The sequence below is a fragment of the Alnus glutinosa genome, chromosome 3 (assembly GCF_958979055.1).
Source record: "Alnus glutinosa chromosome 3, dhAlnGlut1.1, whole genome shotgun sequence".
Taxonomy (NCBI): Eukaryota; Viridiplantae; Streptophyta; class Magnoliopsida; order Fagales; family Betulaceae; genus Alnus; species Alnus glutinosa.
Genome location: NC_084888.1, coordinates 35862809 through 35882796, shown reverse-complemented (window position 1 = coordinate 35882796; position 19988 = coordinate 35862809). Strand labels below are relative to the sequence as shown.

At 34.6% G+C, this 19988-nt stretch overlaps 2 protein-coding genes and 1 long non-coding RNA gene across 4 annotated transcripts; all 3 read right to left on the bottom strand.

Moving 5' to 3' along the window:
• Positions 1-1771: 1771 nt before the first annotated feature.
• Positions 1772-6239, bottom strand: LOC133864406 (cucumisin-like). Its single transcript, XM_062300734.1, has 10 exons — positions 6055-6239; positions 5780-5868; positions 5341-5435; positions 4984-5227; positions 4384-4894; positions 3958-4061; positions 3088-3303; positions 2886-2997; positions 2584-2797; positions 1772-2498 (listed from the first exon to the last, which is right to left on the bottom strand). Exons 1-10 carry the CDS (start codon positions 6145-6147, stop codon positions 1978-1980), a joined length of 2199 nt encoding a protein of 732 aa, XP_062156718.1. The 5' UTR covers positions 6148-6239; the 3' UTR covers positions 1772-1977.
• Positions 6240-10183: 3944 nt separating this feature from the next.
• On the bottom strand, positions 10184-13831 carry LOC133863650 (uncharacterized). 2 transcript variants are annotated; one of them, XR_009899417.1, is made up of 3 exons: positions 13635-13831; positions 11602-11701; positions 10184-10453 (listed from the first exon to the last, which is right to left on the bottom strand). It is a non-coding gene; the product is annotated as an uncharacterized LOC133863650 (long non-coding RNA). The 2 variants fall into 2 exon arrangements; XR_009899416.1 differs by having other exon boundaries at positions 10184-10432.
• Positions 13832-15078: 1247 nt separating this feature from the next.
• LOC133863649 (cucumisin-like) lies at positions 15079-19159 on the bottom strand. The gene is made up of 10 exons (XM_062299688.1): positions 19019-19159; positions 18742-18830; positions 18303-18397; positions 17941-18184; positions 17339-17849; positions 16901-17004; positions 16390-16602; positions 16189-16300; positions 15884-16097; positions 15079-15800 (listed from the first exon to the last, which is right to left on the bottom strand). The coding sequence occupies exons 1-10, from the start codon at positions 19109-19111 to the stop codon at positions 15280-15282; spliced, it is 2196 nt and encodes a 731-aa protein (XP_062155672.1). The 5' UTR covers positions 19112-19159; the 3' UTR covers positions 15079-15279.
• Positions 19160-19988: the final 829 nt, after the last annotated feature.

The window sequence follows — 19988 nt, the reverse complement described above, 5'->3', positions numbered from 1 at the left end:
AGAAAAGTGAAAAAGTTTTGTTTTGTAGTGAGTTTTTTTATTTGAATAGTAATAAAAAATTATTGATGTGATGTAAAAAGTGTAAAAAAATTGAAATGTTTTTGATTTGATTTTTTTGAAAGAAGTAAAATGGGAATTGAAATTGTTTGGATCGGTTACCAAACAAGCTCTACAATTCCTTCCTGGAGCAAAGGCTCAAAAATTACAACCATTTTCCTACATGTTCCGCCACTTCTTCATTGTGCATATTCCTTCCTGGCTTTTGCTTCAATTATTTAAGTAATACATGTAGCATAGAATGTCCATGAATTATGGAACAGACACCACAATGGGGCTCCTCACTTGGAAGTTACCATCAGTCCACACTAAAGCAGCAGATACAATGGAATCTTCATGCTTTCGGCATCTCTTTTCTTTGACACAGATGGCCCATGGGGAATCCATTCTAACAGGGATCATTCCCATGTGGTCTTTCATATTCAAGTTTTCTTCCATTGGCTTTAGTTGGCAGTAGGCGGATGAGCATTAGCCTCGGAAAGGTAAAAGAGTTTTTTAACGCAACAAGAACAACAAAGTAGGCTTACTTTTCCGTTTATACTGCAATTATATAACTAGAATTTCAGTCATATTGTAAAAGAATGTCGAGTTTTTTATAGGTGTTTGAGTTAAAAATTGAAATATATTAAAAAATAGTTAATGTTTATTTGTTTTTGTTAACAATGAATGGATATTAATTTTATTTTTTTATATATTAATTTATTCTTCAATGTTAGTACATTTTTCATTCGTAATTTAGCTGCTTCCATCAAATTTTCTCTCTCCAACCTTGAGAGATTGGCGAGAAAGGGGAGGAGGAACATGCTCTGTTTTATGGCCATAGAACAGGAGAAGAACCAAACAAGAACCCTTAATAGCTTGCTGTTGTTTATCCTACAGCAGTAAGCAGGATCCGGCCGAGGCCCGTTCAATGCAACTTTGATGACAAAACAATTAATCATTATCCAAATGAGTAAATTAAATTTTGGCAAAATTTCTAAAAGGTGTCCCAACAAAATATATCATTCGAAATAAATTTTACATTTAAAAGTTCTTTCATGTTTTGTGCTGCGGCTCATTTGGAAAGTTGAGACTGTAGACTTTTGAAAGATATGACATAGGAGTAATGGTACAAGTTAATTTTGTATTCCTGAAAATTTTAAATGATATGACAATGAGCACGCAGTAATTCTAAACATCATACTCATGTTCCTTTTGTATCTTCTAATAATGATGTGACTTTTAAATACCATTCGACTTGTGATTTATCATTATTGAATTATGATCAAATTATGATTTTAAATGTCACATCATTATTAGAGTGACATAGGTATGACATCTAAAATTACTGTCATTTACACGATTAAATTAATTCTCTAAATTAATTCCCTAAACCCTAAACCCTAAATTTATTCTCTCCCTCTCCTTCAAGTCCGCCTGGGTTTGCAATTTCAAAAAATGTTATTTAAAAATGAACGATTTTGGAAACTTGATTTTTAAAGCGTAGTTAAGTTTTTGACAAAATGATAGTTTGACCTTTAAAATCGCAATTTAGTCTTTAAAGTTGTGAATTTTCAAAAAAAAGTACCATTTTTCCGTGCGATTTAAAAAAATAGATTCTTTGTATTTTTAAATCGTCATTTTTTTAAAACGTATTTATAAACAATTTGGTTTAAAATCACGCTTTTTATTTATAAAATTGCAATGACAAACGCACCGTAACTACCTAAAAAAGTTGAAAACAACTCAGAATAGAGCATTAAATTAGAAACAGAATCGTTATTTGGTACACTACAATGCAGTGAAGAACTGGAGCAAAGGCTCAAAAATTACAACCATTTTCCTACACGTTCCGCCACTGCGCGCTATATTGGGCAAATTCCTTCCAGGCTTTTGCTTCAATTATTTAAAGTAATACATGTAGCATAGAATGTCCACGAATCATGGAACAAACACCACAATGGGGCTCCTCACTTGGAAGTTACCATCAGTCCACACTAAAGCTGCAGATACAATCGAATTCTCTATCTTTCCTTCAATCGTGAGCGCAAATGATTGCTTTTGTCCAAGACATGTAAATGATAAAATGCTAGGATTCACTTTGATTATAAGTCCAGGTGGGGTAGTCACAATAGCTTTATATGTAGACGTTGGTGATCCAACATTTGTAACGGTCCGGTTAAAAACTTGACTGATAGATTCCAAGGGTGGCGTGGCTAAGGCAAAGGAAGGATAGTTTAGATCAAAGACGGTTCCATTAGTAGCTTCAGAACATGTATTGTTATTCCCAGCAAAAATTTGTAATAACTTAGTATTATATCCTTGTCCACACAAAAATTTTACGTAGCCAAGCGTATCAATATCATATACTAAACCAGGAAAAGGTGCCTGAAGAGGATTTATATTGCCTGCACCGTATGCAAATTCAGCATCTGGATTTTTTCCAGCACTCATGGGGATAGCTGCAAGTAATACACCAAATGGGAGTGAGTAATACATGCATTAATTTATCAAGAATAAGGACTATACAGTATACACATATATTACCGGTAGTCATAAGAGCCGACTTGATAGCGGCAGGCGACCACGTGGGGTGAAAGGATTTGATGTAGGCAGCCACCCCTGAAGCATGTGGGCAAGCCATTGATGTCCCCGACAGTATATTATATGACAGTACTCTCTTATCCTCTTCTACTTCAGAAATTGGGGAAATTGGAGACCAGGCTGCTAAAATGTTGACTCCGGGAGCAACTAAATCCGGCTACAACAAAATAAAAAATAGTTTCCAATTAATGAAAAAAGTAATAAAAGGAAGCATATGTAAATAAGATTATTACGAGTTTAATTACCTTGAGAATGTTGGGTGTAGCAGGATTTGGACCCCTTGATGAGGAGGAGGGAATGTAAGGGGCAAATGCATCTTTACGCTCTTTGGTCTTACGAATAATCGCAGTTGGTTCCCTGCAGATCGTGTACGTTCATATTCCGGCTTAGTATATACATGCATGTTTCCTGAACTTCTTCATTGTCCAAGTTATTTTAGATTTATACCTTGTCGTATTTACGTATAAGCCAACGCTGGCACCATCCTCCGGGCGAAGGGAAGATGCGGGCAAGGGAAAAGAGAAAGCTGAATCAGTGCGTCGGCCTTGATACACAGTGCCAACTGCACCGGCTAATAATGGCCCTTCCCCATCATCCAGGCCATCGCAAAGTACAATTTTCCCTTTCACCAGATTTTGGTCCAGCGTACCTGGGAAGCAACTCCTGCAATATTTTAACAAGAAGTCCCACTTTGACTATCATTTGGCAGTCCATAAGACCTGACTTGTTTAATTATTTATTGAATCACACGTCGATTTGTAAGAAAACTGTAGTAAAAACTGTAATATCTCAAATATTTTGCTACGAGACTAAGAAATATTTCACCAGCTAGTTTGATAGATTTGTGCAAATACAAGCAAAATGTTAAACTTATGCTCCGTTTGTTTCGACCTAAAATGTTTTTCATCGTTAAATATTTTCAACGAAATCATTTTTCAGAAAAATGATTTGAGAATGGTTTGTCGTTTGAGATTTCGGCAATCGGATACCAAAATTCGGGGACCTTCGGTGGCAAATTCGGATTACAAACAAACTCCAATGCCCAGCGGTGACGGATTCCCACAAACGTGCGTGCAAGAACGAAGAATTTAAATACATAAAATGATTTTTCAAAAATTAAAGAAGTTTTTATGATAAAACTGAAAATGATTTCCGTTGACCATCATTTACTGTTGCACCAAATACCGAAAAATACAGAAAATATTTTACGCCCAAACAAACGGAGCATTATTCCCTTTGTCGTCTATATGTACATCAAACTTATTATTTAGAAACAAGGAATTAATCATGTTGGGTTTTTGTTGATTTTGTAGTTACCTGGATGTGAGCCCCGAGTAGCCTTCTGTAATGTTTGGTGCATCACCTCCATAAATTATTGGATTCGTTTCGTTCTTGGGGTCAAATGTATTAATTGAAATTCCCTACACATGCATGGAGCAAATGATTTCTCCAAATTAGTTTGAAGTTTTAATTCTAGGCACGAGTACTATTTCCACATGATTAAAGCAAATGATTGGATATATATATATATGCATATATACTTGAGACTAACTAATTAGATATTAAATACTGAAAATTTGGAGTAATATGAAAGCATTCACTGACAGTAACCATATTTATAACACTCTTTTCTTTATTTGTCAGCATTTCATTGTTAAACTGTTTTTATTTCTTGGGATAAATTGCACATAATCTTTTTATGCATAGCAGAGTACAAAACACGGGACTGGACTTCCTGATTACCTCATAGATCTTGCTGTTACCCAATTGGACCTCAGTGAAGAACTTTCGATCGATAGTGCTTGCAGCCACAGAGAGAGACCATGGCGAAAAGTTTGTGATGGTTGCTAGACCTGGACCCCTGTTCCCAGCAGAATTTGATGCCAAGATTCCATTTCTCATAGCATGAAAGGCACCAATGGAAATTGAATCGGTAAAATATGTCCCAGTGGATCCACCGATGGAAATAGATATTATGTCAACGCCATCAGCGATGGCATCATCAAATGCCGCAAGAATGTCAGTATCAGAACACCCAAGGGTCCAACATACTTTGTAAACAGCAATACGTGCTGATGGAACCGCTCCTCGTGCTGTTCCCAAGCCAATGCCCTGCACGCTTGCCATGTTAACCACGTTCCCACCTGCTGTTGATGCAACATGTGTCCCGTGGCCATCTGTGTCTCTAGGAGATTTTATATCAGTTTCGTCAAAATCTCCAGAGCTACGGTAATATTGTGCTCCAATGATTTTACTGCAGAAGTGTAACAGCATTTCTCAGTTCAGTGGTGCTTTTGACTCTTTTTACATGTGTGTGTGTGCGCATTTAGTAAACATTCATACTTGTTGCAAGTGAAATTGGTTGAGGCTTGGCAGGATCCCTTCCATTTGCTAGGTGGTGGACCAAATCCTTTGTCATTAAAGCTATCAGACTCCGGCCAAATTCCGGTGTCAAGAACTCCTATAACGATGTCGCTTTCAACAGCTGATCGCTTAACTTCTTGTGGAAATCCGAGGAAGTCCCATGACCTCGTTGTATGAAGCTTTTTCTGTTCGTTAGGGAACACGGACACTACGCCGTCCATTCCTACATATTCATTGTCACAACATGTCGTTATGGATATAGAAAACATGGGTAAATTGATAAATTCCAAGAATCCCAACCAATTGGGGGGGGGGGGGGAGATTTTGTTCACCGACCAGCAATTGTTTGAGCTTCTTGCTCGGTTAGCTCCGCTGCAAATCCACTGAAACTTTTTTTGTAGCTATAGAGCAGTGATTCTGGTCCAACATTGCTGAATGCAGGTACATAAATATGTTGGAGGTCAAACAGTACAAATTATAGAAAAAAAATTGATTTGCAAAAAGAAAAATAGGAGTGGGAAGTTTTGAAGTCCAGAGGTACTTTCCTTACGAGAGGTCTAATGGTCGACTCATTACGGGTATATATAGATCAAACAAAGTTAAGAAAAAATTACCCAATTTAAGTACGATCTTGAAAGATCTAGTTTAGTTATGATGAACTGATGAACAATTAGAAACAAATTAAGTGATCATGAACTGATGAACAATAATTCGAAATTCAATTAAGCATCAGATAGCAAGTTTCTAATGGGTTTCATTGTTCTGCTTTTAGAACCTGCCAATGACATCTTGTAGCATGCTTATGTGAAGGGATGACGTAGAAACCTCGTCCATCTTCCTGCTGCCCATATACACAATATAAGCCTGCGTGCACAATAGCATTGGTAGAAAATGAAGTCTACTAAAATTAAATCATCCCACATGAAAAATAAATAAATAAAAGAAAAAAAAGGGGGGTTAATTTTAGAGAGATTCTGCCCTGAATAAATTGGGTAATTAGAAGAACGCTTTCCATAAAAAGTATAAGACATTAGCTACAGAGATATCTACCTTTCGGTCATTCTCAGAAACTGAATGCGCAACAAGGAGAGTGGAGGCGAGACTGAGGAGCAGCCATGAAAGAATAAAGCTTTTGCTTGCCATTGGAGTGTCAGCTATAAACTTGGCGATCTAAGTATCAGAAATGGTTCTTATATAAAGTTTTTTTTTAAAAAAAAAAAAAAAAAATCGAATGAAAGAAGTTCTTACCCGGAAAAGGTGCTAAAAATTTATTTAATTTCATTTCTTATAGAAATTAAATTCCACAATTATGACGCCAACAAACAAGACGACTTGTACGTGTGGACCGAGGTCAACCAAATGTGATAAGTTTTGTAAGGCAGTGATCAAAGTGGTAAAGCCTACGTAAAGAACAAGTCTATGCCCGGTTACAATTTTGACATCAGTAATGCTATTTATTTAGTAGGATGTTATACAATATTGAGATAATAAAACAATAAAAATTAATTTTTGGATTAGTAATGACTTGTAGAAAAGAAAAATTATGGACTAATTTTTATTATCGCATCATTTTAATTCTATAACAATCATATAGCCGTCAACTAAATAGCATTCTCTTTTGATAATGACACATAATTTCCTTTTAAAATCAGCTTGTCTCTTCTATATTGATTTTCTTTCTCTCTTTTTTTTTTTTTTTTTTTTTTTTTTTTTTTTTTTTGATTTGTGTAATAAATAATAATGTGTCCATATAGGATAGAATTTCCTACAAATAACCACTCTTTTATTTACGCTACCATACTTTAAAAAGTAGAATATGATTACGTTAAACTATTATATCATGTCAAAAAGGTCACTTTGTCAACATTAGACGTTAAAATGGATGCAAATGTAGTCAAGTGCACTACCCAGGAAAACTTTTGTCTTTCTTACGATAATACCCCATTTTTTACTTTTGAAATAACATAATTTCTCCCATTATAATTATTAAATAATAAAAACAAATTAAACATAATAAATGACTTTGGGGATGATTAGGCCACCCTTTAATTTTTTTTTCTCTTTCCTTTTTGGTTTTTTTTTTTTTTTTTTTCATTTTAGGTTTTTTTTGTTTATTTTTAAAATTTAGTTTTTTTAAGAGAAAATAAAATATTTTAAGAAAAAAGACAGAAAAGAGGTGGGTCAAGTGCGTCACTTATCCATCCATTTTAATGTCCAATACTAATGAAGCGACAGTTTTTATAATTTATTATATTGTGCACAAGTGCATAATATAATAAATAAAGATGAGACCCATGTGATAAATTTCACTGATATAAGATATATTCATATGTTTTGTATTATTCACAACTGTTATGCTCTACACTTTATGATTGAGTTCGTGCACAAGTTTTCAAGTTTATTTTCTCTTAGAAATCAAATTCCCCATAAATTATAACTCTGACAGGTAAAAGACTACCTTAGGTCAACCAATTTGAAAGCGGATTTCCAAATGCAATTTAATAGTGACACAGCTTCAAAGTCAATTCCTAATGTCAGGAATTTTTTCATAACAGAGGATTAATCGGATGTTTTCATAACAGAGGATTCCGAAGAATATCCATTCCACAAACTTGTCAAGTTTACGCCAGAAACACGGAAACAACTTTCAAACGTATGCATGTCAATCCGGTGTGTTTGGTAAATATTTGGGTTGTTAATTTTTTTTTTTAAAAAAAAATAATAAAAAAAAGTTATTGATTTAATATAAAGTAGAGAGAAATTTTGATTTATTTTTTATAAAAAAGTGAACAAAAAAGTATTTAAAAGTAATTAATGTGATATAAAAAGTAAAAAAAAATTGTTAAAAAAATAATTAATTTGATATAAAATTGTTAAAAAAAAAATAGAGCGGTAAACCTTGCCAAAAAATCCAGTCCAAACAAATAATAAGAAGTGATTGATGTAGTAAGAAGTGATTTTTGTTTGAATAATAATAAGAAGTGATTGATTTAATATAAAGTATAAAAAAGTTTGGAGTTGAATACTAATTGAAGATAAAGGCAACATCTATGAATAATACGTACGTTTATATGTTGTAAATTACTTTGTTAAAACAATTTTCAGTTTGGTAGCACAAGCTATTAGAAAGTTCTTTTTGTTTTTTCTTGTAAAATAGTAAGGTCGGTAAGGATGCTTGCTAGGGTGCCAGCCGGTCCCACTCCGATGCTTAAGTCAGTTTTCTGGAAAATATGAATCAATGATTTAATCACAATAATTTTAGCTAGGGAATACCTGAAGGTAGGTTTGTATTTATATTGAAGAGTTGAGTCGGTTTACCCCGAAAATGGAGAGAATCGACTCTCTGATCATGGGTCTCCAAGTTCGGAACGTGGGTATTCATGTCTTTCGAAACGTGGGTCTCCATGTGTCCGGCCTATGCTTTTTCTCGCATCCGGATAGTGTGCACCCACGTTATGGACTACGGGATTGCTATCCGAAACGTGGGCTTTAATGTCCGAGACACCTTCGGGTATCTCGGAGTCTTGATGGGCTCCTTACAGATTTCTTTCGGGTGAGCTTGGCTTTGCCGAGTGGTGGATCTCATGGCCCGGCCCATTTCGATGAATTGATGGGCCCGGGTAATGGACCCTGAATTTGGCTTTCTTTGAGACTGTGAATAATGAATGGGCCGAATTGAGCTCTTTGGCCCATTTACTAACTATTGAGAATATTACCCAACATACTTCAAGTGTTTTTTTTTTAAAGAATCTTTCTCTATTCTCTCTTCAACAATCTTATTTTTTTGAAAACTTATCATTTATTGACAATCATATTTTTCAAAAATTTGTCTTTTTGTAAGTGTAATATTTGTTTTAATTTTGTCTTTTTTAAAAGGTCATATTTTTTTTTAATTAAAAAAAAATGAAGTATTCAATACCAAGTTTTTACCGATCATATTTTTCTAAAGATAAAGCAATTCAATAGCAAGTTCAAGTTTCAATTTCAGAATTACAAGCATTCAATAACGGTCATATTGAAGATTTTTTTGTTTCTGACATAAACTTTGTAGTTCTTTTATTTATCTTTTCTTTTTTTCTTTCTTGAATTTAGTTAAGAAGCAAATGAAAACTTCTGTGAATTTCTTAGCAATGATCTAATCTCAAGATGAAAATGTATGATAGCTTGCTGTATGAAAATGTATGGTAGTTGGGAGAACTTTAAAAAAGTGACTCACCAGAATAAAAAAAGTGATTTTTAGCTACTTTGGTGAGGCAAATTTGGTGAAGCTACTAGGAACGCTCTAAGTGGGCTACTTTCAATCTTGTTTTTTAAAAGCAATTTTAGAAGATTCCCCATTCTCTCTTCCATCCTGATCAAGAGTGAGAAATATCTTCCCCTGTAATCCATTTCCTTCATTTAAATTAAAAAAAAAAAAAAAAAAAAAAAGTTCATGATTGAGATTTATTAGGGTGGGCCGGTGATTTTTTAAGATGTTTGCGAAGTTGAGATGAATCCAAAGTAAAATGAGTGGGTTAAGATTAGGTGGCAGAACCACCCTTAGTCGGGTCATTCTAAAATTTTAATTTCACATCTCGTTAGGTTAAGAGGTCTAAGATATTTAATTAAATTAGTTGAGTTAGGGTTAATATATATATATATAGTCTTATACTCATACATACTTTGACATGATCCAAACATGACATGTGACGACCTGGCTTTTTTTTTTTTTTTTTTTTTTTTTTTTTTTTTTTTAATACAAACGTAAAACGAGTCATCACAGTGGCACGACTACATGTCGCTCAGCCAACATATGATACTTGTCCTATAACATGCACCTGATAAACAGAGTTATATCTACAGTGGAATACATCATGATACCATTAATTATAGCGAAAAAGCATAACTATAAATAAACATGTTGTCTATACAAAAGTGAGTCATAACACAAGTTTAATTGTTTAAGGCTTAATAACATATAACTATTACAAAAAAATAGCTTATACAAAAGAATACGTGACACATACGTCACAAGCCATAAACAAAAGTACTCAAAACATAAACGGATCTTCACAGTGGCACGACGATATGTCGCAAAGCCAACATATGGTACATACCCCATGTTATATACCTAGTAAATCAGAGTATAACATCTATCTACTATGCAGCGGAAAACATAAACCTAATAGCAGAAATCACATCTTAAAACTCTATCATAAATTAATCATAAACAAGAGCCAATATTACATCTATCTGTTTAAATCTTTCCTCAAATTAAATACATAACATAATGACTTATACAATAACAAGTGACACAGACATCACAAGCCATAAACAAACCAATAAAACAGAGGACGTCCATTGCCCCGCAATCACTACCGTCGCGGCGAGCTTCGGTCATAATATCTCAAGTACACATCTACAACACCATCAACTACGACCGGAGTACCTACAGCCAAAGGAACATCATCTATACGGTTGTGGGAGTTTGCCACATCCGTATAAGTGGAATTATGAGCCCACCATCTTAGCATAAATAAATACACTAAGACCTCAGAGGTATACTATTCACTGAGTTTTCGCAAAGAACCAACTTTTCTTTATTTTAGTCTCGCGTACACTGTAACAGCTACCAATTTTATAAACTTTTGTTTGAAAACCCCCATAGCTAATATAGCAAACACCGACTAATAGAAAACATTTAAACATACTAGACAGCTAAGATTATACGTAGAAGATTCGTTATAAGAAACAACGGCATTTAAATCATGCAACCATCCGATAGAAATATACATAAGTTCTTTTTCATTGAGACTCTTATGCATACTAATACGTCTAGCAAAACTACTCATAGTATAAAAACATCACACTCATGAAAACAATGCTATACATGCTCATGTAAGTTTCGATTGTATTCCTATGGGGCGTTGGTCCCGAAATACTAGTTCATGCGTATATTCCTAAGGGCGTAAATCTCCCAATACTAGTTCATGTGTACGTTCGTATGGGGCGTAAATTCCCCTAGGGCGTCGGTCCCCCCATAGTTCATGCGTGTGTTCGTATGAGGCGTATGTCCCCCCACTAGTTCATACGTAAGGGGCGTAGATCCCCCTGGGGCGTATATCCCCCACTAGTTCATGCGTTTGGGGCGTAGATCCCCCTGGGGCGTATGTCCCCCTTCTAGTTCATGCGTTTGGGGCGTAGATCCCCCTGGGGCGTATGTCCCCCTTCTAGTTCATGCCTATGGGGCATAGATCCCCCTAACAGTTTGTTTATGCGTTCATGTTTCATGCTCAATGCTCAATGCTCATGCTTAAATACTATACATTTAATTTCATAATCATGCTTTTAACACATGCTTTCTTTATAAACATAAACAGTTCTACATGTCATTTCTTACACAATTTTCATAACTTAAATCTCCAACTTATACTCACTCTAAAATCACATATCATATTCATATTTCAAAACATCATCATAATTTCAATATACTCAAAAGTACTCAAAGCATCCAAAACAGATCATAATCAACATACAGTTGGTTCAGGTTTGTAAAACACTATACATTTTGCAATTCATCATATGAAAATAATACTTCTCAGTGAGTAGAATACTCACCTTAGCTGCATTGGACTCATGACTCCGACATTCCCCCGTGTTCTAGTTACTTGAATTCTAGATTGGAGAACCATTTAAGGTCCCCAATCCGGACACGATCCTGCAAACATTGGTATCGTTAGACTACACTATTGAATCTCATACTCTATGGCATCCTAACTACCCGCGTGCTCACACATTGCAATACCAGCTTGTAAAGCTGATTCGGCACTTTTAGCTACTTGTAGGTTAACACTTAGGTTTAGGTTCATATTTTGTTCCACTATAATCTTTAAGACACATTTGTTATTTTATGTCTCTTTATTATCGTTACATCATATTGTCATTATTGTTACTTTTTTTATAGCTTATTACTTATGTACTAACTTAGCATTATTTACCAGAGTTATATTCATGTATATGTCTGTGTATGTGTATGTATATATACACACACACACATGCAACGCTTAACAGGCTTAAACCTAATCTAATGATACACTTAAACACTTGGTATACGTATTTAGGTAAATTGAGTACCACGTTCCCTTATTATCATTATTGACTATAAGCCTTATAGTTGGTTATCCATTTTAAGCTAAGTGTATTCAATCCATATACATATATATGCACATATATGTATAAAGTGCTTATTAAGTTAAGCACAAACCCATAATACGCTTAGGTATTTCGTATTGCATAAGTAGACACACTAATCATTTAGTTTCATTATTAATTGACTTTGGAGTCTATTTATGTATTTCTATAATGTCACTATTTTATATTTGTTGTCTTAAGGTTATTTGGACAATTTACCACTCTTTGACGTTCTTATCCTAATCGTTGTCCCTTATGATATAAATATTAGGCTTTAGATTTATAGCTTATTTCGTTTCTTATCCTTAAATACAATTTCTAATATATTCAATGTTTTATCCTTATTGACTACTAACCATGTAAGTAGTTTAGATTTAGAACTTTTAATCTTATTTAACATTATAATTTAATAACTCTTATTAAACTAACTTATAATCGCATATTATAATATATATTCATTTATTACACTTTAATTATTTAATTATTCGTTTTCCTTCGTTGTTTGTTTCATTTTCTCATTTGGTACTAACACTAAAGTCCTTTGATCTCATTCGGTTCATATAAGTATAATAAAGGCCCAACTTTAATTCCTTACCATATTTGTTATCTATACAAAGAGTCTAAATACATTAACTTCAAACCATTCTCCAACAAGCCAACACTTACCCAACACTCAACAATTTAACATCACCAATCCACCTAAATAAGCGTCCATCAACTACCCTTCGCATATTAAGATTCAACCCATTTCTCAAATGGAAATGCCCACATTTCTCCCACTAGAATATCATAATAATAATCATCAATAATCTATTAACAAACTTCATAAAACTTCATCCATAAATACCCAATAAATTCCTTATTCTCAAGTGGGGACACATTTAGATTTTCTACAAGATTACATAACAATGTCCATTAGGCTTCATACCAATTCATAAACAACCCAACCCAAATACACTCAATCTCTTCCATAGGCAACACAACTAACCATTTCTAACAAGCAAACATAACCAAAATTATATTCTCTATCATCCATCAATTATTGCAAATCAAATACCCAAACTTCACACACACGCACCAATTCAAATAGTAGTCCATGGAAACCCCTAAAATCACCAAACATTAAACCCTAATTTCGGACCCAATAAGAATTTCTACAAAACAATATAATTTCAAACTATAAATTTAATGGGTTGATGGAATTTCAAGGAAAAGCTTCAATCCTTACACTTCTAGCTTCTATGGCATAAATTCCTTAATAAACCACTCAAAAATCAACTATGATCTTCAAAAATCGAAACCCATTCCACAACAATAATACCCATTTGGTTATTCCCTTCCAAAGTCCCTAAAAATCAACCTAACTCAAACCCACATATAATCTTAACAATTAAATATGATTTTCGTGGTATATAAGTAATGGGTAACACATGGGTACAAAGAAAAACTAGGGATTTTACCTTACAAAGACCCATGTCCGAAAATCCATTTCTCATCTTCTTCTTTGCGTCGTGCTCTAAATCTCCCTCTCAAAAATTTGCAACGCCTCACTCTCAGCATCAATCTCTCCCATGGCAGCTCTCTCTCTCTCACGGCCGTGTGTGTGCGAGTGAGTGAAGAAGAAATGAGGAAGAGAGAAATGTGAACAAGGGAAAGGAGGGGCTGCGTGGAATGGAGAGAAGAAAAGAAAGAAAAGCAAGAAGAAAAGAAAGAGGAACGAGGGAGAGAGACTGAGTGGGACACTTGTTCCATTATGGGTGGTCGGGAGAAGATGATGTTATCTTTTCCTAACCAATCCAATGGTGACATGTAGCAAAGTGAGATTACATTTTTATTTAAATGTTTAGACTTTCATAAATTACACTAGGACCCCACAATATTAAAATCCTATCTTTTAATAACTAATATATAACCCTACATTTAATTTAATTACTCACTACTCATTTAATTCATTAAGACCCGTTATTATTATTATTGTAATTCTATTATTTCACCTAAGACTTATTTTGTTTTCAATAATATAAATATTATTCCTTAGAATATAATTATTAGTCTCATCTATTTAATAAATATAATTTATTAATTGCTAAATTCCTTATTTATTTTTTTGGTCTTTACAATTATATACCAAAATAGTATACGATTTGAAGGGTAGCTCGAACCCAAAACCAATGAAGGTGGCCAGCCACGTCATTTTTATATTCAGTAGTAAAGTTTTGATGTTAATTTCTCATAGAAATTAAATTCCACAATCGTGACTCCAACAAACACGTGGACCAGTCAACTAAAGATCACCAAGTCAAGGTCGGGTTTTTTTTTTTTTTAATAACCGTGTACACTACTTCGTTTGAAATTTGTCAATAACGTGGTAACATCAACGTAAACCTAATGTACGTATTGTTAATGTTATAGCCCATAGCTTTCGGTAATTCCCGCTCTCTACCTTTATTTAACTTTTATTTTAAAGCTTTGTCGTTTTGCTTAAGTATATATGACATCTAGAATTACTCTCATTCATATGATTAAATTAAACAATACAATTTTGAGCATAAATTTATTCTCTCCCTCTCCTACGAGTCCGCTTGGATTTACAATTTCAAAAAATGCAATTTAAAAATAACAATTTTAAAATGTACGATTTTGGAAACCTGATTTTTAAAAACGAAGTTAAGTTTTTGATAAAATCGCATTTTGGCCTTTAAAATCACAATTTAGCCTTTAAAGTTGTGCGTTTAAAAAAAAAAAAAAAAACCATTTTTCCTTGCAATTTGAAAAAATAGATCTTTTGTATTATTAAATCGCAATTTTTTGAAAACATATTTGTAACCGATTTGATTTAAAATTGCATTTTTTATCTATAAAAAATATTTGCAATGACAAACGCACCGTAGTTACCTAAAAAAGTTGAAAACAACACAGAATAGAGCATTAAATTAGAAACAGAATCGTTATTTGGTACACTACAATGCAGTGAAGAACTGGAGCAAAGGCTCAAAAATTACAACCATTTTCCTACATGTTTTGCCACTGCTATTTTGTGCAAATTCCTTCCAGGCTTTTGCTTCAATTATTTACGTAATACATGTAGCATAGAATGTTCACGAATCATGGAACAGACACCACAATGGGGCTCCTCACTCGGAATTTACCATCAGTCCACACTAAAGCTGCAGATACAATCGAATTCTCTATCTTTCCTTCAATCGTGAGCGCAAACGATAGCTTTTGTCCAAGACATGTGAATGACAGAACGCTAGGATTCACTTTGATTATAAGTCCAGGTGGGGTGGTCACAATAGCTTTATATGTAGACGTTGGTGATCCAACATTTGTAACGGTCCGTTTGAAAACTTGACTCATAGATTCCAAGGGAGGCGTGACTAGGGAAAATGAAGGATAGTTTAGATCAAAGACAATTCCATTAGTAGCTTCAGAACAGGTATTGTTGTTCCCAGCAAGAATTTGTAATGACTTAGTATTGTATCCTTGTCCACACAAAAATTTTACGTAGTCAAGCGTATCAATATCATATACTAAACCAGGATAAGGTGCCTGAAGAGGATTTAAATTGCCTGCACCGTATGCAAATTCAGCCTCCGGATTCTTTCCAGCACTCATGGGGCTAGCTGCAAGTAATACACCAAATGAGAGTGAGTAATACATGCATTAATTTATCAAAAATAGGGACTATACAATATACATATATTACCAGTAGTCATAAGAGCCGACTTGATAGCGGCAGGCGACCATGTGGGGTGAAAGGATTTGATGTAGGCAGCCACCCCTGAAGCATGTGGGCAAGCCATTGATGTCCCGGACAGTATATTATATGACAGTGCTCTCTTATCCTCTTCCACTTCAGAAATTGGGGAAATCGGAGACCAGGCTGCTAGAATGTTATTTCCGGGAGCAGCTAAATCCGGCTACAACAAAATAAAAAAAAGTTTCCAATATTTAATGAGAAAAGTAATAAAAGGAAGCAAATGTAAATAAGATTTTTACTAGGTTAATTACCTTGAGAATGTTGGGTGTAACAGGATTTGGACCCCTTGATGAGTAGGAGGGAATGTAAGGGGCAAATGCATCTTTACGCTCTTTTGTCCTACGAATATTCGCAGTTGGTCCCCTGCAGATCGTGTACGTTCATATTTAGGCTTAGTATATACATGTTTCCTGAACTTCTTCATTAATGTCCAAGTTCTTTTAGATTTATACCCTGTCGTATTAACGTATAAGTAAACGTTGGCACCATCCTCTGGGCGAAGGGCAGATGCAGGCAAGGGAAAAGAGAAAGCATCAGAACGTCGGGCTTGATACACGGTGCCAACTGCACCGGCTAATAATGGCCCTTCCCCATCACCCAGGCCATCGCAAAGTACAATTTTCCCTTTCACCAAATTTTTGTCGAGCGTATCTGTGTAGCAATACCTGCAATATTGTAACAAGAAGTTCCACTTTTTAACTATCATTTGGCAGTCCATAAGATCTGACTTGTTAATTATTTATTGAATTACACGTCAATTTGTAAGAAAACTGTAGTAAAAAGTGTAATATCTCAAATATTTCGCTACCGTACTAAGGAATATTTCACCTGCTAGTTTGATAGATTTGTGCAAACACAAGCAAAAGGTTAAACTTATTCCCTTTGTCGTCTATACGTACATCAAACTTATTATTTACAAACAAGGAATTAATCATGTTGGGTTTTTGTTGATTTTGTAGTTACCTGGATTGGAGCCCCGAGGAAAATTCTGTGGTGTTTGGTGCATCACCTCCATAAATTATTGGATACGTTTCGTTCTTGAGGTCAAATGTATTAATTGAAATTCCCTACACATGCATGGAGCAAATGATTTCTCCAAATTAGTTTGAAGTTTTAATTCTAGGCACGAGTACTATTTCCACATGATTAAAGCAAATGGTTGGATATATATATATATATATATATATATGCATAAATACTTGAAACTAACTAATTAGATATTAAATACTGAAAATTTGGCATAAAATGAAAGCATTCAATGACAGTAAGCATGTTTATAGCACTCTTTTCTTTATTTGTCAGCATTTCATTGTTAAACTGTTATTATTTCTTGGGATAAATTGCACATAATCTTTATATGTATAGCAGAGGACAAAACAGGGGGCTGGACTTTCTGATTACCTCATAGATCTTGCTGTTACCCAATTGGACCTCAGTGATGAACTTTCGATCGATAGTGCTTGCAGCCACAGAGAGAGACCATGGCGAAAAGTTTGTGATGGTTGCTAGACCTGGACCCCTGTTCCCAGTAGAAGTTGATGCCAAGATTCCATTTCTCATAGCATGAAAGGCACCAATGGATATTGAATTGGTAAAATATGCCCCAGTGGATCCACCGACGGAAATAGTTATTATGTCAACGCCATCAGCGATGGCATCATCAAATGCCGCAAGAATGTCAGCATCAAAACACCCAGAGGTCCAACATATTTTATAAACAGCAATACGTGCTGATGGAACCGCTCCTCGTGCTGTTCCCAAGCCGATGCCCTGCACGCTTGCCATGTTAACCACGTTCCCACCTGCTGTTGATGCAGTATGTGTCCCGTGGCCATCTGTGTCTCTAGGAGATTTTATATCAGTTACTTCAAAATCTCCAGAGCTACGGTAATACTGTGCTCCAATGATTTTACTGCAGAAGTGTAACAGCATTTCTCAGTTCAGTGGTGCTTTTGACTCTTTTTACATGTGTGTGTGTGTGCGCATTTAGTAAACATTCATACTTGTTGCAAGTGAAATTGGTTGAGGCTCGGCAGGATCCCTTCCATTTGCTAGGTGGTGGACCAAATCCTTTGTCATTAAAGCTATCAGACTCCGGCCAAATTCCAGTGTCAAGAACTCCTATTACAATGTCGCTTTCAACAGCTGATCGCTTAACTTCTTGTGGAAATCCAAGGAAGTCCCATGACCTTGTTGTATGAAGCTCTTTCTGTTCGTTAGGGAACACGGACACTACGCCGTCCATTCCTACGTATTCATTGTCAAAACATGTCGTTATGGATATAGAAAACATGGGTAAATTGAAAAATTCCAAGAATCCCAACCAACGTTGGGGGGGGTGGGGGGGGAGATTTTGTTCACCGACCAGCCATTGTTTGGGCTTCTTGCTCGGTTAGCTTCGCTGCAAATCCACTGAAACTTTTTTTGTAGCTATAGAGCAGTGATTCTGGTCCAACATTGCTGAATGCAGGTACATAAATATGTTGGAGGTCAAGCAGTACAAATTATAGAAAAAAAATTGATTTGCAAAAAGAAATATGGGAGTGGGAAGTTTTGAAGTCCAGAGGTACTTTCTTTATGAGAGGTCTAATGGTCGACTCATTACGGGTATATATAGATCAAACAAAGTTAAGAAAAAATTACCCAATTTAAGTACGACCTTGAAAGATCTAGTTTAGTTATGATGAACTGATGAACAATTCAAAACAAATTAAGTGATCATGAACTGATTAACAATAATTCGAAATTCAATTAAGCATCAGATAGCAAGTTTCTAATGGTTTTCATTGTTCTGCTTTTAGAACCTGCCAATGACATCTTGTAGCATGCTTGTGTGAAGGGATGACGTGGAAACCTCGTCCATCTTCCTGCTGCCCATATACACAATATAAGCCTACGTGCACAATAGCATTGGTAGAAAATGAAGTCTATTAAAATTAAATCATCCCACATGAAAAATAAATAAATAAAAGAAAAAAAAAAAGGGGGATTAATTTTAGAGAGATTCTGCCCTGAATAAATTGGGTAATTAGAAGAACGCTTTCATAAAAAGTATAAGACATTAGCTATAGAGATATCTACCTTTCGGTCATTCTCAGAAACAGAATGAGCAACAAGGAGAGTGGAGGCGAGACTGAGGAGCAGCCATGAAAGACTAAAGCTTTTGCTTGCCATTGGAGTGTCAGCTGTAAACTTGGCGATCTATCTAAGTATCAGAAATGGTTCTTATATAAAGTTTTTTTTTAAAAAAAAAAAAAAATCGAATGAAAGAAGTTCTTACCAGGAAAAGGCGCTAAAAATTGATTTAATTTCGTTTCTTATATAAATTAAATTCCACCATTATGACGCCAACAAACAAGACGACTTGTACGTGTGGACCGAGGTCAACCAAATGTGATAAGTTTTGTAAGGCAGTGATCAAAGTGGTAAAGCCTACGTAAAGAACAAGTCAATGCCCCGTTACAATTTTGAGATTTTATTTAGTAGAATGTTATAAAATTGAGATAATAGAACAATAAAAATTAATTTTTGATTTAGCAATGACCTGTAGAAAAGAAAAATTAAAGACTATTATCGCATCATTTTAATTATATAATAATCATATAGCCGTTTATTAAATAGCATTCTCTTTTGATAATGACACATAACTTCCTTTTAAAATCAGCTTGTCTCTTATATATTGATTTTCTTTCCTTTCTTTCTTTCTTTCTTTTTTTTTTTTTTTTTTTTTTTTTTTTTTTTTGATTTGTGTAATAAATAATAATGTGTTCATATAAGATAGAATTTCCTACAAACAACCACTCTTTCATTTACGCTACCAAACTTTAAAAAGTGGAATATGATTACGTTAAACTATTATATCGTGTCAAAAAGGTTACTCTGTCAGCGTTAGACGTTAAAATGGATGCAAATGTAGTCACGTGCGCTGCCCGTGAAAACTTGTCTTTCTTACGATAATACCCCCATTTTTTACTTTTGAAATAACATAATTTCTCCCATTATAATTATTAAATAATAAAAACAAAATAAACATAATAAATGACTTTGGGGA

Coding starts and splice junctions, on each gene's coding strand:
- LOC133864406 (XM_062300734.1), bottom strand. CDS start 6,147: ATGGCAAGCAAAAGCTTTATTCTTTCATGGCTGCTCCTCAGTCTCGCC. Junction 3,304..3,957: donor TACTCGGGGCTCACATCCAG/GTAACTACAAAA, acceptor AAAATATTGCAG/GAGTTGCTTCCCAGGTACGC. Junction 2,499..2,583: donor GTCGGCTCTTATGACTACCG/GTAATATATGTG, acceptor TATTACTTGCAG/CTATCCCCATGAGTGCTGGA.
- LOC133863649 (XM_062299688.1), bottom strand. CDS start 19,111: ATGGCAAGCAAAAGCTTTAGTCTTTCATGGCTGCTCCTCAGTCTCGCC. Junction 17,850..17,940: donor ACCAATTTCACTTGCAACAA/GTATGAATGTTT, acceptor ACACTTCTGCAG/TAAAATCATTGGAGCACAGT. Junction 15,801..15,883: donor GTCGGCTCTTATGACTACTG/GTAATATATGTA, acceptor TATTACTTGCAG/CTAGCCCCATGAGTGCTGGA.